This window comes from Mytilus edulis, chromosome 5 (assembly GCF_963676685.1).
Source record: "Mytilus edulis chromosome 5, xbMytEdul2.2, whole genome shotgun sequence".
Classification (NCBI taxonomy): Eukaryota; Metazoa; Mollusca; class Bivalvia; order Mytilida; family Mytilidae; genus Mytilus; species Mytilus edulis.
The window spans coordinates 56,499,532-56,518,538 of NC_092348.1; the positions used below are offsets into that span (position 1 = coordinate 56,499,532).

At 30.5% G+C, this 19,007-nt stretch overlaps 1 protein-coding gene across 6 annotated transcripts in view; it reads right to left on the reverse strand.

Moving 5' to 3' along the window:
• LOC139523998 (interferon regulatory factor 8-like) overlaps positions 1–19,007 on the reverse strand; it is a 61,233-nt gene that overhangs the window by 13,247 nt on the left and 28,979 nt on the right. For 5 of the 6 annotated variants that reach the window (XM_071318501.1, XM_071318503.1, XM_071318504.1 and 2 more), the window contains 4 exons: positions 7,152–7,332; positions 3,949–4,126; positions 2,827–2,912; positions 1,934–1,982 (listed from right to left, as the gene is read on the reverse strand). In XM_071318501.1, the coding sequence (XP_071174602.1) occupies positions 1,934–1,982; positions 2,827–2,912; positions 3,949–4,126; positions 7,152–7,332 (494 nt within the window). Of the gene's footprint in view, positions 1–1,933; positions 1,983–2,826; positions 2,913–3,948; positions 4,127–7,151; positions 7,333–7,809; positions 7,999–19,007 lie in introns of those variants that run through there. The other variant, XM_071318500.1, reaches the window with a different exon arrangement.

Below are 19,007 nucleotides of genomic sequence, written 5' to 3' on the forward strand. Positions count from 1 at the left end.
AGGCAAAAAAATAAAGCTACGATAGTCTATTCCGGTGGTAATACGATTACTACTGTTGTCTAAATTTAAGATATTTTTTAAAATTTATTATGTATTGTTCTAGCAAGAAAATGACCTACAATGGCAGTTTGTTCTAATTGAAAAATAAGGAAACTTCAGTACCATAGAAAAGAAATCCTGTAGTTTCTATATTCAATGACTGTGTCTATATTTGTATCAGAATTATGTCCTATGTTTAATATCGGTCGCAAAGATAACGTTCCTTCTATTGGTTTTCCGTAGAATGAAACCAAGGACATTAACATATAATTGAATTGTTTTAAACTATCTTCAAGTCTGAGATTTAATTGGCAAAAAACCAACATTTTGAAATAAACTAAAATACTTGCTGAATATATGGCAAAACCTACACATTACAATGTTAAAGCTGCATGGAATATTCGATCTAATATAGTCTCATAAATTTATACGTCATGGCATTGTACTATACTATTGTTCTCTGCTTTCTATCCATGTTTTATATTATGTAATACATGTTGTTAATTTTGCCATAGCATGTCTATTTATTTGCAATAAAGATTCATTTATTCATTCATTCAATTATTCTGAATAAAAGACAATTTATTTATATATAATTAGAAAAAAACATTCAAAAGTGTCCAATCCACCTGAGCATTACATTCCAAGTCCGAATATTTTTTCATATTTTCCTATGCGTTCTTAACATATTTCATTCTAAAGTACTCAGTCAATGGTTTCACGATAAGATTTAATTCTCAAACAAATTCATCCAAAAAATTAATAGTTTTGAATAAAATTATTCATTGATTTGTATATGCTCCATACGACATATATTACTTAATACTAAGGGATGACAAAATCATAGTTAATTTCTTATGATTAAAAATAAATAAAAAAATCATGGATAATAGCATTAAATAAAACGAAAACGTCATACATAATAGAAACACATAGCTGTTTATTGAATCTGTGTTATTCCACCGATTGGTACTTAAAGGGTATCATTAGATATCCCCTCAAAACGCAATACGTGCATTTGCCTGTCGCATGCCAGTAAACTCTTTATATCTTATCTTATAGTGTTATTATCACTGAGGGAATTGGACATTTGTAACGGATCCAGGGATCTCCATGGATGTACACTGAACGATGGAGGAACTTTCACCATCACACCATTCACAAACCGTATCTACGCCGTACAGTGTAGTGCGATCGAAGTATTTCATCCCTCCACCTAAAATTTTTTTACAAACCCTAATGTGTCATACATTTTAAAACGTAAACATCATTAATGAAAATCTATACGCATTTTCACATTATTGTGACCACAACCGCAGGACTTCCTTAAACAAAAGTAGATCTCTTAAGTAACGGATCAACGCTGGACAAATATACCGGAATCATAATACCCTATACGGGACATAACAAATCAATCACCTATACTTTCTATAAAATAATCGGTACTTTTCTAAACGAAATGCAGCTTTACTAATCAAGGAAAAAAATAATGACTAAAATATTGTAATACTAAGTGATAGTTTTTTTTAATAAAGTGCCGACTAAGCATCCATAGGAAAATGGAAACTACAAGCCTTTTTATCAAAATACAGAATAAAAATCAAAAGTGGTTTCAGAATCTGTACGTATTACACAATTACTGTGGATTCATTATTATTCGTTGGATACTAATTTTCGTGGATTTTGTGGGTACAAGTTAACCACAAAATTAATTGTCCAACGAATGGCATATTTTCTATAGAATTGTACACAAACTTCGGCAAAACCAAGAAATTAAATATCAGTGTACAATAAAAAAAAAATGCAAGGTTCCCTTAATCCTCTAAAATTGGTACCTACTAAATAAATGAATCCACATTATCGATACCTTAATAATAATCATTACTAAAAATACCTTTGATAACCTTTTCCGGCATTGAGTTTATTTCTACATTCTGGTCGTCCTAAAATAAAAAAATATTTCAAATATAGATGCAGGTAAAAAAGGGAGCATCTAAATAAATAGTTCTAAATGATAGAGCCTTGTCAAAAATATTATGCACGTCTTCAAGATTTAGCTAATCATTAAGAAACAATGTTTTCAGATTTGTTCACGAACATGTTTCATTTGTTGAAACAACAATCCAGTCCTACTTTTCTCCTTTCTTTTTTTAATTCCACATGAAGATAAACCTATAAAATTGTTTCAGACGTACCTAATATATAAAGTGCTGTTTTCATTTATGACAATGACACAACACGTCTATATTTTCCATTTGTCAAAAACATTACGACAGGTGTCTATAAAAGAACAAGAATTGTTCATCCGCCCGGAGCACATGACAATCTTCTTTCAAGGGTGTTATTTTTCATCAACATTGCTATCTTAGTCTCAATTCTATTTTTTATTTAAGACTTTGTTCATGTATTTAAATTTGAATTTATCTATCCCTGTAGATTACATTCTAGACTTTATACTGTAATATAATGCAAAAGAATAAAAAAAACGACTCAAAAATAAAACAAATCAACAGTCGTTTATTAAGAGTGTGGTAAATCCCCTTTGTCTCTTATTCCTTACCTTACTGATTTTCAATGTATGGTCAAAACATTAAAAAATATAGAGTTCTACCAAAATATAGCAACAGTTATACAATAACTTTAAAATATAAGAGAATATTGTAATGATTATTTGTTAACAAACTCTGTGCGTTGCGTTACCAGCTGTAAGTAACTGCAGAAAATTATTGTTTTACAATTAAAATAATATTTTTTTAAATATATAAAAAGATATATTACTATTTGTACCATCATATTGTAGTCTTGTGATGATCGTGGGGAGTTTGAGTCGTCATGGTGATCAATCACTGGTTCTTTACTCGGGTATGTTATCTCTAAAAAGGGAAAGTGTATATAATAAAAATTCAACTTGACTATATAAATATGCTGCATGTTTCATGAAATTTATGGTCAAATATGTTCAGCAGTTATACAAGCAATTAAAAAAAAAGTAAAATCACAAAGATACTGCACTCCAAGGAAAATTCAAAACGGAAAGTCCCTAAACAAATGGCAAAATAAAATGATAAAACACATCAAACGAATGGACAACATATCAGTTTAAAAGTAAAAGAACTGAAAGAGTAAAACACCAGTAAACCAAAAAATGTGCTTTCTACTATTCTTCGTACTTTCTAACTAATTTTCTGTATTGAACTTGACTGAATAATATGTTAGACCACAATGTCATTAATATTGCTTATATGAATCTAAACAAAAACTCTTAATATAATGTACTTACACTCAATTAAATTAATAAAAACAATTGTTCATGTTTGTTCCCGGAATCGTTCCTTTTGGAGATGATTCGTTTCCCTCATTTAGGGAGCTACCATTTGATTTTTATGGGGGGGGGGGGGGGGGGGGGGGGGGGTAGGGTAGGATGGAATTTGAAAAAATAGGCAGGACATGAGTTTTTAGTAAAAAAAAAAGGCAGGATGAGCAACTTGGTAAAAAAAAAAGGCAGGATGACAATTTGTGTAAAAAAAGTCAGGATAAACTAGTAAAAAAAAAGGCAGGACCGAATAGAGTAAAAAATAAAAAGGCAGGACAGAGATTACAACTAAAAAAAAAGCAGGACAAAAATTTTCATCCTAGCCCCCCCCCCCCCTAAAAATGAAATGGTAGCTCCTTATTGATTGTTGTCTTGATTACCATTCTAAATCGTTTTATGAGATTTGAACATCGATAAGCTACTGTTGCTTTAATTTAAAAAAAAGTGTTTGATGTTTACCATAAACAAATGAACATCATTGTCTACTAGTTTATTTCAAATTTCTATTAGCATCAAAACGTCGCTTGGTTATTAAATTTTTTGACATTATTTTAGGAAGAATAGTTACACACTTTCACCAGATAACAAATACTTACCATGTTTACTGAGAAATCTATATGATCTATATGGTTCGGGACCATCAAGTCTTCCATATGTTTTCATCTCGTGAATATCTGGTAGTTTGTTCAATGCACACCGAAATCTTGTTTTCCACGTCGGCCAATCTGACTGATCGACGCCTTCTCTGAATCTTCCAGTGTGTAGAGCCCATTCCTAAATAAAGATGAATTACAATATTATTTTATTTTGTTTATCTATCATGAAGATCTACATGCAATTCAAAGGACGCCAGATTCGGAATTACAATATTATGGGTTGGGATTGTGACATGCAAAGGTTATTGTGTTATTTGATAAATTGTTTTTATGAATAACAACACAGATCTGTAATTAAAAGTTCAACTATGTTAAATAATTTAGCAGCTACAGGACTTTCATTTTTTAACACTACATTGATATACACTTGTATTTGACTATAAAAAACGTCATCTAAGATACCAGACTCATAAATTGGTATGCCAGACCCGCGTTTCGTCTCCATTTGACTCACCGGTGACGTTTGAATTAATAAGAAGGAAAATTGTATTAAATACAAAGTTGAACAGCATTTATAAAAAAGGATATCATTATCAAGCGTATGACATGGAGCTCAGAATAAATCATTGGTTACGCGCGATGTCAAATGGTTGGAAGGTATAAATTTGAAATACGATGGAGCTTAATCCCAAAAGGACATAAATGGAATACAAAACCCGTCTAAGACTATATGTGTCCGTGGGAGATTTATAAATTAAGGAATGTATCTCCCTCATGCAAAGCTCTATATAACATAACAAGTTCAATCGTTAGATAAACTAAACTTTGATTATTAAACAATAACCGATGTTATTTATAAGGTTATAAAGATGTTTCGATTGTCCACACGGAAATGAAAGGTGGAGATTTTAGTTTTTTTGCCGAGCTGAACTAAATTTGTAAACCAAAAACTACCGTTAACCGATAAACGTTTGCCTTGATTGCCTTATTTGGTAGGCAATTTTGAAGTTCAATGTTGATAATATTTCAACGTTCTAAAATTACCATGTGACTATGCTATTACATTTTATAGTATAGTTAAATATAACTTAACGTCCAATTGATGCAAAAATTTATTTCACAAAGATACAGCCTTAAAATAAGTGTTGTATTAAAAAAACAAGAGGCTCTCAAGAGCCTGAATCGCTCACCTGAATTTTTTTGGTTTAATCTCTCATCAATGATTATTTTGGCTTTTCAATTTATTTAAATGTTCTTTGAATTGTCCTATTTTCTTCAAAAGCAAAAAAAAATAATTTTCTCCTATGTTCTATTTTAGCCATAGGAGCTATGTTTCTTGACATACAAGGAAATGAAATATAAAATTTATACTAGATACTCTGAAACTCTGAAACTCATTTAGCCTAAGTTTGGCTGAAATTGATACAGCAGTTTCAAAAGAGAAGATTTTTTAAAGTAAGTCAACATGATGAACAAATTGTGAAAAAAGTCTTTAAAGGGCAATAACTCCTAAAGAGGTCAATTGACAATTTTGGTCAAATTGATTTATTTGTAGATCTTACTTTGCTGATCATTTTTGCTGTTTATAGTTTATCTTTATCTATAATAATATTCAAGATAATGACCAAAAACTGCAAAATTTCCTAAAAAATTACCAATTAAGTGGCAGCAACCCAACAATTGGATGTTTGATTCATCTGAAAATTTCAGGGCTGATAGATATTGACCTAATGAACATTTTTACTCCATGTCAGATTTGCTCTTAATGCTTTCGTTTTTGAGATATAAGCCAAAAACTGCATTTGACCCCTATGTTCTATTTTAAGTAACGGCGGCCATGTTTTTTGACGGATCAAAAATCAAAGCACACACATTGTGCAGGATAATCTAAGGAACAATCATGCTAAGTTTTAACCAAATCCATTCAGTAGTTTCAGAGGAGAAGATTTTTTAAAGTTAGCAAATATGATGAACAAATTGTGAAAAATTGTCATTAAAGGACAATAACCCCTTAAGGGGTCAATTGACAATTTTGGTCATATTAACTTATTTGTAGATCTTACTTTGCTGATCTTTTTTGCTGTTTACAGTTTATCTTTATCTATAATAATATTCAAGATAATGACCAAAAACTGCAAAATTTCCTTAAAATTACCAATTAAGTGGCAGCAACCCAACAATGGTTTGTTTGATTCATCTGAAAATTTCAGGGCTGATAGATCTTGACCTAATGAACATGTTTACCCCTTGTCAGATTTGCTCTAAATGCTTTCGTTTTTGAGATATAAGCCAAAAACTGCATTTGACCCCTATGTTCTATTTTAAGTAACGGCGGCCATGTTTTTTGACGGATCAAAAATCGAAGCGCACATTTTGTGCAGGATATACTAAGGAACAATCATGTTAAGTTTCATTCAAATCCATTCAGTAGTTTCAGAGGAGAAGATGTTTGAAAAATTGTTAACGACGACGACGACGTCGACGACGACGTCGACGACGACGACGGACGCCAAGTGATGAGAAAAGCTCACATGGCCTTTTAGGCCAGGTGAGCTAATGACAATGTCAACAACATGTACAATAAGAAACCTTGCTGCAGTGCAATACTTCATTGCAGAATTGAATATATCAACATAACCTTAGCTTTGCACGCGTACATTGTATTCACAAGATAACTAAAAAAATAACCAACGTCAAACGAATATTATTTTTCCAAATCTACAATTTAAATTATTAGAAAATAGGTATGCTGATCCTGCATTTAAACTAAAAGTACTACAGTATTGACTTAAATTATGGAATATATGTTTAATATCGATTTCATGTTGGAAAATGTGTGTGCTTCTAGAAATAAATTGATCAGATACGCTCGATTCGACAGTTGCATACAATATATTTACGTTTAAATTAGTAACTTCGAAACGGTTAAAAGTTAGCTTGACAGCAAACTAATTACTGATTTAAAAAACAATTATTTACAATATTTTCTAGCATACAAGGACACAACAAACGAATGTTTACCATACAGAAAAGATTAGTGCAAACAACTTTTAAATTACCAGCATTTGTCCTTACAAATTAATCAAAGTCCAATCATCATCCTAAAAGATATTTTTTTTTTCAAATTTATAAAAAGGGTTGAATAATGAAATCTTTTTTGAAACATCTTTTTTTTATAAAGCATAACAAATTTTATTTCTTGCCTTAAAGATCTGTGAATCTTGTTCATTCCAATCGTGTTTCCCGCCGTGTTTCCATGGAACTTTAAATATCTTTTGGTTTCTATCTATCCATTCAAGTCCTCTTATTTGCCCGGCCTCAATTTTTGCTTCTAGCCATGGACGCATACGCTGTCGAGTGTGTGGATCCATTCTCTTAGGAGCGCTTAAAAATAAAAGGAAGGTGTTTGGTGTTTGTTATAATAGTTTTTAAACTGTTATATTTTACACTTTCATTTAATTAATAGTAATACAATAAAATTTAATTGATAAGTACTTAACCAATGAAGTATATTAAAATTTCCATAAACTTTCATTCAAACTAATTGTTTTAATTGAATGACATATGTATATTGTTTGTATATGAGGAACCAATGAAAAAAATAAATAAATAAAAAACAAAATGTATCGATATCATCTGCTTTTTCGTTTTCAGTATTCGTACTGTTTTCATTTTCAAGCGGAAAAGTGACTTCGAAGTCATACATAGTCAAATATGTGATTCACTGACTTAATACACTTTAAAGAAAATCTTTGAAAAATGCATAAGTACTTAAGTATCGAATGATATAAGATGCATTGCATTAACTGTTAATTTAAATGCAAGATGCTGCACTAAAGTTGAATGATTTAAACTACTCACATCCTATAACTATTTCTTGAATACATTTTAGTGTAAAAATGTTCAGCCATGAATTATGTATGTTAATACTTAAAATGTTTCCAAGTTTTGATCCAACAACTGAAAATCGGACAGATATATAGCGATAATTTATCGGGGAATATTTACGGCTGACTGCTCATCGTCGCACGGTAGTTTCCAATTTTATTTGTCCTGATCCTACGTAAAAATAACTACATGGAATTCCCCTCTGTTTAGAATAGATAAGATATTTTAAAATTGGGTTGCCCCGGTAATCGGTATGGTATTTAAATTTTAAGAGGGCTAACGTTTTTTGTATGAATTTAGTTTACAAATACAACTGATTTCTTATAAATGTTGAATACAAATAAAATTTACGTTAGAGAAAATACTGCATATCAAGAAAAAGATGATTCCAAATAGCACGAAAATAGATTATAAACATTCCTTTTTAACAATGTCATTCAACGTATATCCGTTGTCCATGGAATGGTTAACGTTCCTAAACCATTTAATCTGCATTCTTATATAACGGTAGGACATCTTGATGATAAGAATCATTAATCTTTATAACTCTATATCTACATATATATAAGGACATGCTTCGTAAATTGAATCGTCACAGATGTTAATTCACTATAATGCTTAAATGAAGGGTCAATTTCCTGAGACAAATGTGTAAAACTAGATCCAAATTCAATCATGATAATAATTTTATAGATCATAAAACGATCTGATTTTTGAATTAAAGACAAAAAATTGTCTAAAACAGCAAGTAGCGCTTGATGAAATTTACTTTAAGTTTTATGATAAACATAAAAAAAACCTGTTACGATATCCTTTAGAAGAATTCTTCAGAATATTCCTCGGTGTTTGTTATTTTTCTTATTTAACTTTTCATATACTAGTTTATTGTATTCCTAAGAAATGTGGATCCAGAAACGTGCTACAGACGCAAAAATTAATAAAGCGTGATTTTCATTTTCCAGTAATTTTTTTTTTACCATTTTCTGATTATACAACTGTGAGTATAACAAATATTGGGTAAATTGACAATAACCTTTTTAATATCTCTTTAATATTATATATTTCTTGAACTAATTACATATATGTGTTCTTAGTTTAAACATATTTTATTTGCTTAAATGTGCAAAAGGGATGAGACACATATATGTATTCTTTGATGTCGACTTAAAAGAAGTGGCAGATTCACAGGGAAACTCACAAGACGAGTAGAAACTAACAACGCCGAGTCTAAAAACGAAAGACGACACACAAAACCGCGTCTACAAAGTACTATAAAGAAAACTAACATATGTATACTTACATAGACAAAATCGAAAATTATCCATTAATAATATTTTAATATTTCAACTAAAACGATATTTGCATTAATTTATAAACAAGTTTCCTGGCAATATTTCCGTCTAAATTTCCGGATAATATTTTATTTGAGAGGATACTTGTTCAGTGATTCAAAATCATGCAGTAGAGTTTACAATTAAATTTTGAAAATGGTATTTTTTTTTAAAAGACACTTTTTATTGCTATTATTTTAATTTTAACAATTAAGCCGTTCCAAACTGTAATAAGAACATAATTTCATCGAAAAAGTCGGCCGTCAATCGTTAAGTTTTTAAGACTTTAAGTAATTTTCTGGAATTTGTTAAGTTAAATTTCAATTACTGAGCAGTCTGGGAATAGACTGACCACAATTCTAATGGTGTCTGCACAGTTCTGAACTAGCTGTGGTGGAAAAGTCTAACTATTTAAGAAAGGGTGAACTTATTGTTCAGTCTTTTAAGACAGATTTAGGTCAAAATGAATAGGTCAGTTAAAATTCGATTTACTAGTGCTCAAATATCTATAACGGGTTGATGACACTTGTAAATGCAACGTTGCGAAGTTTAGTCTCGACTCAATGTCATATTTGATGCTCTTGTTTATAAATTAAACGAAGTGAAATAAACTCTTTTAGAAAATTCTTTGTAATAAAACATAGAAATTTATTTCAAATAACGTAATGTATCTCTCCGATACACAGCTCAAGTTACTAACCCGGTTTAGGGCAAACATTTAAATATATAAATGAAAGAAAAAATAATGGTTCGATCTATTTAAATATTAAATAGAGAAACTACAATGCGCATATTGACTGTCCCTTTGGTATCTTTCGTCCCTCTTTTGTATATGTATTTCTTACTAACTAATACGAAAACCGAGCATGCTTGTTTTATTTCTTAAAGTTGCATTTAATAAGTCAATCAATGAAAACATAAACCAGAAAATACAAAATGGTCAAGAGACCATATAGAAAAGTCAAAAGAAAGAAAATAAAGTAAAAGCAAACCACGTAGATCAAAAACATTGTGTGTTAATAGAGTGAAAAGTCAAATATTTCAATAAATGTATTGCAGATTTGGCGTACACAGTTATAATCCTGATATCTATGATGAATCTATATATATAGTAATTGTGTTATTTTTTTTTTTACAATTGATGTTATTACATATGTTTTTATAGTTTCCAACTATATATTCTGTTAAATTTTATTTCAATAATTTTCAACATTTTTTTTGGCGATACGATTTTCTTTAACCACTATATACTATTTCAAATAATACTTCATTTTCATCCGAATCAGTGTATACTAGGAATATGTTACAAAAATAATAAATGTAAAATGTAAAAAAAAACTATGCAATGAAAAGGGAGGAAATTGATGAAATAAACTCATCATAGAAATACCAGTCTTGAAATTTTGTATTTGCGACAGACTCGCGTTTCATCTACAAAAGACTCATAACCGCCGCCCGAATCCAAAAAGTTAAAAAGGCCAAAAGGAGTGCGAAGTTGAAGAGCATTGAGGACCAAATATTCCTAAAAGTTTTGCCAAATATAGCTAGGGTAATCTATTCCTAAGGTAGAAAGCCTTAGGATTTCAAAACTATTAAGTTTTTTAACTAGTAAATTTATTAGTTTGATTCATGTCAATACAAAAGTGCTGACTACTGGGCTGGTGATACCCTCGGGGAAATTTAGCAATACTTCAAGATATAATATTTTCCATATTTTTTTCCGATCTTACGAATTTATGTTTTATAGTTTTTTCAGCACATATATTTATTCGTTCGATTATTTATTTGTGTATTCGTTCGTTCGTCTTTTCAAATCTTTCATGCCAAAATTATCAAGTCGGGAGTATGCCCGTTGTTTTCACTTGGTATAAGAGTTTGATTTTGCCCGTATTAATGGACTTCCCTTTTTGGAGTTCGTTAGTTTCGTTTTACTTTTTTACTCTTTTTTTTTAAGGTTTTAGATTTTCATAGATTTTGAGTTAGCGTATAACAGAAGAGATATTGCTTGTCGAAATGCGCATATGATGCAGTACAGCAATTTACGTTTTATGTTATGTGTAGTGGATTGGTAATAATTTAACTAACTGTAATGTTTTAAATAGAAATTTGAGTCAAATTTAATTTAAAAAAAAACACATGACGAAATCTTTTAACATGATACAAAATATCGTAAAAGAAACAACATCAATATTATACAAAAGTTATATATTCCATTATATTATATTATATCGTATTATATTACATTATATATGAATTTACATCAAATTATATTACAATACTATATGTGACATTGTTTTATATAATATTAATATCATATATTACATTGTAGCATATGCTATTATTTATTAAATTGTTATATATATTATAAGATCTACAATACTATTATATAAATAAAAAAGGACGACGCAACGTGTAAGCAGTTCTGTTATACTTCATTTTTTTTGAAACAATATGTTATAGTGAACGTTAAAATGATTTCACTGTCACATCTCGTATTATTAACCAAAAAAAGGGAAATGTGTACGGGGGACACCAAACGCAACAGCTTAAAAACAAACTTACAAAGACCTTGAGATATCAAAACGTGCAAGTCGTGCGTAACATATCAAACGCCCGGTACCTTTGAAGAGGTTCTGTCTAGAAATTAGATTTGATAAAGATAGTGTTGTCATATTTTTTTAAATAAGTGAAAAAGGCATTGTACTATTTTATGTATTTGTTTTGAATTCCATCTAGCTGACATGCGAAGCAGGTTGAGATTTCTTGTTTAAATTTCTTGTTTTAATGACCTTAAATTGTTCACCCTGTCGACCTTTCCGGTCTTACTCTGGAACACGTTATAAAACTATAAATGCTCTTTTTTCTTCATTTAAATTAAGGAACATCGATAAGATACTATGGGTTGCTGCAAGATATCTTGTAAAGGGTTTACAGTTAAGTGTTACACGTGAGTATGAAGTTTTCCATTTGCGAATTCAAATCAAGCATGCCTCTTCTTTTTAAATTACCATAAATCCGATAAATATTTTATTATAGTTTGGATTGTCTTGTGCAAGTTTTTTATTTTTTATTTTGGTAAGTCCTACATAAATCATAACTTGTTTTGTTTTACGACGCATAAAAAACTATGTGTGAAATACATACTAAATTAAATAGTGATCTTACTATCACCAATACTAACAATGTCTTACGAAACAATGATTGATAGATTATTTTATCAATGTTGATTGACACTGTATCACATGAAAAAACATATACCGTTGTTAGAGACCTATTTAGAGATTCATATGTCGAAAAGTATTTAAACTATTGTAAACATTACAATATAACAGTTAAAAAAAATTCAACACATACATCCGGTTTTTTTGTGTGTTTAATTATCGGTTAACACAGTTACGCGTTTTCTCCTAAATGGAGTTAAATCGATGAAAATTGAAACTGAATATGTCTCATCAAATTTAATGGTTTTTCTTGAACAATAAAATCTGAAATTACATAGTTCAATTTGAATCGAATTTTTCCTACCACAAGATTAGTGTTGTACTTTTTTGGAAAAGATTCATTTTTTCCAAAACCAACAAAAATATGACCGGAAAAAGTAGATGGCATTCCTATGACCTATATGCATTATCTACTTCGATTTATAACCGCGGACGTATTTTAGGGAATAAATGTCTAGGAAATTGTTTCTTAGAAACCAGACAAACCTTGATTTAAGATGTAATAATATATTGTGTATCATTTTTCAAACGCCGATAAGATTGCCTGTTGATAGGTATTCTAATATGTTTTAGATCTTAAAGACAAACCTAAAACCTAATTAAATCGAGGAAATAGATGATAAACTCCGGATTTAAAGAACTAAAAAAATGCTTCGTCTTTTGTGCAAAACATTCAATGCACTTTTTTTGTTTCTGCTTGAGCCTTTTCAGCAGGAGTTACATAAAAATAAATGCGATGACAGAATTGCAAGATCAAATGTTCAGTGACATAGAAATATAATAAACAATCAGAAAACAAAGGCTGCACTTAACAGTTTTCTTTGTTTGTCTAAACTAATCAACAAAGATACCTGATTTAATATTTATAAGTACGCCAGACGCACGTTTTTTCACGGCACACTCGAATACAAATTGTCCGAAGGCCAATCTCATTACGCAATTGAAGAGTAAACGTTCCCAAAATGAGATCCCAAAATCAGCAAAGGTCGTTTATGACCTGAGCACAGAAAAACAATAGCGTTTTGAATTATTCATATGATGAACAGTGAATGAAATAAAACCATTGATTCTGATTAACAATAGCAAACTAACAATGCTTTACTGTTTTAATAATTTACCATCTATATGGCCAACACTTTACAATGATTTCTTTGGTTTATTTCAAAGACAATGTAACCCAAATACATATCTTCTCAGAGTTGAATTTTTGGATGTGTGGATTGACAACACTACATAAGAACTCCCAAGTGGTGCCTAAGTATTTTTTTCTTAACAACAAAACTTTTTATGTGAAACAATGTGTTTATTTATGTGATAATACATTATAACAATCTAAATTTTGATATATAAGATATACACTCATTGTTCAAAGATTACTTTTAAATCCAGGAAATATTTTCACTTGGCAATTTAAATGTACAATTGTATCTCATCGATTATGGTCACACAAAAATTTGAATTACACTTTTAAGTCAACAACAAAGTTTTTCCTTAAAAAGCTATAAATTGACACGAGAAATAGCTATCAGATAAAAATCCATGTACGGTAATACGTATCACACTACATGAGGTAATAGTGAAATGATGTCATTCTTTAAATGATAAAGTATGTCGGTGCATTTATATACTTAAGGTTCGACAACTGGTTATTCTTATTTTCATATTCCAATGAATGAAAGACATCAAAACAAATAGAAATGTTAAATGGCTTCCAAAAATGACTTATCTGGCTATATGATCAACTGACCGAATATTAAATCATATATACGTTACTCTTACTTTTGAACAAAATACTGAACTCCGAGGAAAATTAAAAAAGGAAAGCCCCTTATCAAATAGAAAAATCAAAAGCTCAAACACATCAAAGAATGGATAACATATGTCATATTCCTGACTTGGTACAGGCATTTTCTTATGTAGAAACCACTATTTTGACTTACATGTTTTGTTGCAGCAGGGATTAAGTTTAATTTAGAACTGACGTTAATTTAGATGGATTGCCTTAAAGTTTATCTTTAGAAACATACAAAAAACATGAATCTTTCCGGAGAATGTAAAACATTAATATCTGCAAATTCTTAAGATAGGCAAATATTATATAAATTGGCATACAACTCAAAATGGTAGTATTCGAAAAAGATAAATATTTTAAAGACAATGGGGCATATAAGATTAAATCCTATTTGACTGTCTCAGGTATGTCATCGACGCGACTAGAATCTATTGTTGCCTAAGTTATAACGCATAATTGTCAAAGGAGCAGGTAATGCCAGCCATATCAATACCGACAGGCACGACCTGCATCTAGACAAGGATGCAAAGTAGTAAAAGGTCAACGAGATTTAAACAAGTCATAGTGAATCTAAAGATTGCGCAAACATGATAGCAATCACATGATCCTGCTCCCCAATAAAAACAACCAAAAACGGTTAAACCTGAAATAAACCCAAACAATAATAGAGGTTATATAGGTCTTTAACAAGACAACTGCCGATGAAATTAAGGTTTCAAGCTTGAATCGGAATAATAAAACAAAATCTTTTTTGTAGTCTAACCTTCTTCTTGGATCAGAAGAGCAAACGCACATATGTACACAGCAGAACAAATTAAAACCATGTAAGTATAAACATTGACGGCAGTAAAAGTTTAAAATCAAACGTTACATCTTTAAGTTTCGAAGTAAAAAAAAACAATATCCAGACCGTACACGTTACTGTAATGGAAGATTAACTTTAAAAGCTGAAAGAAATCAAAGGAAGATAACTCAAAATCCCAAAATTCAAACCAAATCCGTCGATATTTCAAAATTGTCTAAGCAATGTAAAACCCTTCTCGTTAGAAAAATCAATCCATCGACCCAAATCATTTGACCGAATTCACTTCCCTAGTTAACAAGTTTGAATCCGTCACTCCAGGGACAATTTATTAAGTTCACTAAATATATAAAGAGCAACATGCGAAATAAAATAATGGTCTAGTGCAAGAACTAAAAAGAATCGTCCTTATTAAGAAATAAATAAATACTATTATTGCCATATAAATCAAAACATTAAGACAACTCTTTAAGATGCTTTACTTGTTACTTGCCATTGAATATTTTTGTGGCAAACCAAGGTCAAGTTTACTCAAATGAAAAAAGTATGTAATTTTACACAACGATTTTTAAAGAGTTGCACAAAAAAAGTTATGTGGTTAGTGTTTTGAAAATTTGTGTATCTGATGTAGTATTAATAATTCCTGTGAGGAATGTTTCTGAATCTACTGTCTACTGTTTTTAGAAGTGCAATATCAAATTAATTTAAAATCTATCCATTTACCTGTGTATAATATGACGCAGGTTTTTTTTTCTTCAAAATTGATGATTTTCTTAATATTGTTTAACATTTCACAGTGGTACCATAGTTTAACTTTGTTTAAACCTGTTTATTTACTTTTAACCTTTATCACGTATCCGTTATATTTTTTATTTACTACGTATTTGCATTCAGTCATCACAGATCAAATTTATTCGTTCATTGTGTGTTAATTTGCGTTTTTTGAATGAGTTAAGTCATTCCAATGGATATTTGATAGTGTGTCTTTCTATGTTGTGATGTTATACTATTGTTTTAGAAAAAGGAGAAGGTTTGGTACCATTAAAACGTTTAATCCCGCTGCAAATGTTTGCACCTGTCCTAAGTCAGGAATCTGATGTTCAGTAGTTGTCGTCTGTTTATATAGTGCATACTTGTTTCTCGTTTCTCATTTTTATGTAGATTAGACCGTTGGTTTTCCCGTATGCATGGTTTTATATTAGTAATTTGTGTAGCCCTTTATAACTTGCTGTTCGGTGTGAGCCAAGAATCCGTGTTGAAGGCCGTACTTTGAACTATAATGGTTTACTTTTATAAACTGTTACTTGGATTGAGAGTTGTCTCATTGGCACTCATACCACATCTTCCTATATCTATTTAATATTGTTTCATATAACGTTTTCTTCTAGGTAATGGACACCATTTGTGGATGTGTTTATACAAAACGAATATCGGTCTGGATTTCTTGGATGTATGCTTAATATGTCTCAATGACATTTACCCCTCATTGAAAGTAATAATTAAACTCATCATAGATACAAGGACTAATATTTTACACTTACGCCAGACGCGCTTTTCGTCTACAAAAGACTCATCAGTTACACTCGAATCAAAAATGTTTAAAAGGCCAAATAAAGTACGAACTTGAAGATCAATGAGGACCAAAAATTCCTAAAAGTTTTGCAAAATACAGCTAAGGTAATCTATTCCTGAGGTAGAAAAGCCTTAGTATTTCAAAAATTCAAAGTTTTGACAACAGTTATTATTATTATGAACATATCAATGATAACTCAGTGAACACAGAAGTGCTGACTACTGGGCTGGTAATACCCTCGGGGAAATAAATCTCCAACAGCTGTGGCATCGACCCAGTGGTTGTAAATAAACTCATCATAGATACCAGGACTAAAATGATTCCTGATTCAAAATTGGGTGGAGAGGGAACAATGCAAACAGTCCACCTCACGTATCATTTGTAGAAATTCACGTGACTATTATTCGAATAAAGCAGTTCTAGAAAGTTCCGTGGTGGTTGATTTGCAGATTAAAGCATAAATTTATAAGATTGATTAATTGTTGTTTGCTTTACGCCGCATTAGCACAAAAAGGCTATATCGCGACGAGAGCTAATTCGAATATTTTTTTTACAATTTAACAAGTATATAAGAACAACAGTCGAAATGTATGTAATGCCAATACAATTCAATACCATACAATTAAAAATGAAATATTTGAAGCAAATGCAAATTGGGCGTTGTCCGACAATATGTAAATTCAGAATACTTTTAAAATACACCTACGACCTTTATGCTTATATGTTCGAATAATTCGATAAGGAAATTATCAAATGTCTCCTAAAATGTTATTATATATCTTCTTCCGCGGGGTACAGTTTTTACGTATTCTAAAAATGTTAAGCTAGAGTACTTCACCTTTTTCATTTTGAATTTCAAAACTTAAAAAAGAAATGGTAACACTATGCGCACTGGTGATTACTATTCTTAATACACGTATCGTGTACGCGGAAATAGTTATTGTACTTTGTTTACCTCTTTAATAAAGAGACACTCAAACTTTTCTTATAATGAAAATGCAAAATCAAAATAACAATGAAAAATCATGCAGATTTCATGCTTGATAACATTGATGGTTTAGGGAAGACTATTTGATTAAGTGATATTTGCCAATGTGAAACAATCATACAGTATAAACAAATAAACAAATGTACAATAGTTATCAAAGGTACCAGTATTAAAATGTAATACGCCAGACGCGCGTTTTGTCTACATAAGAACACAGTCATTGAGCACCAAAAATTCCAAAAAAGTCATGCCAAATACGGATAAGGTAATCTACTCCTGGGATAAGAAAATCCTTAGTTTTTCGAAAAATTCAAAGTTTTGTAAACAGGAAATTTATAAAAATTACCATATAATTGATATTCATGTCAACACCGAAGTGCTGACATGTCAACACATACAGTCTTCAATATATCTAAACTTGTGGCTATCATACACTGTGTTCTAAAACGCCAAAGAGTCTTCGAAAAGCTATGAATTATTTTAACGAATATCAGAAGTGTTTTTTCGCCAACAGTCAGATTAGGTAATAACTTGAGTTGAAATTTGCAAGTAGCAAAAATCGGAAATCGGACTTTTGTCGCAAAAAGTATTATTTTAATCGCAAAATTCGAAAGTCCGTTTCGATCTTGCAAGAATAGGACAACTATAACCTATTGATAAATGATACAAACTAAAGTTAAATCCTTGACTAGGTTAAGTTTAATCTCAATCTAGCAAGAAAATCAAGTTAACATAGTATGACACAGAAAAGTAGTTTTCGTGTTGTAGCGAGATCTAATAAATGAAATTTTAAAATTTAGTTTTGAAATTTATAAGCTTTTATTTTAATGCAAGAAATCAAATTTGATACAAATTATATCTGCATGAAATAAATTCCAAATTATGCCATAAGGTTTTCCATTTTATCAGTTTGGTTCAATGCACTATTACTTTTAATAAGTCCATTTTTAGAAAGTTAACTTAACGGAAATACATAGCGAGAATACTATTTTTATCGGGACTAATTTTGAAAAATGCCAAATGATTTTGACTATTTAAACTAAACAATGGATCCCATACAGAATTTCATAAATAAAATGTCACAGTCGGTCTTAATTGTGGAGGTTTAACATATAAATATACATATATATTCAGCTGATCTGTACCAATTCCATCTTCATGCCTTATATATCATGTACTGTATTACGATGCTAGATTAAATCTGACGAGGAAAGGTAACACCCGGTCACCGAAAGCTTTATTATTGTGAATAAAATTGAGAATGGAAATGGGGAATGTGCCAAAGAGACAACAACCCGACCATAGAAAAAAACAACAGCAGAAGTTCACCAACAGGTCTTCAATGTAGCGAGAAATTCCCGCACCCGGAGGCGTCCTTTAAATGGCCCTAAACAAATATATACTAGTTCAGTGATAATGAACGCCATACTAATATCCAAATTGTACACAAGAAACTAAAATTAA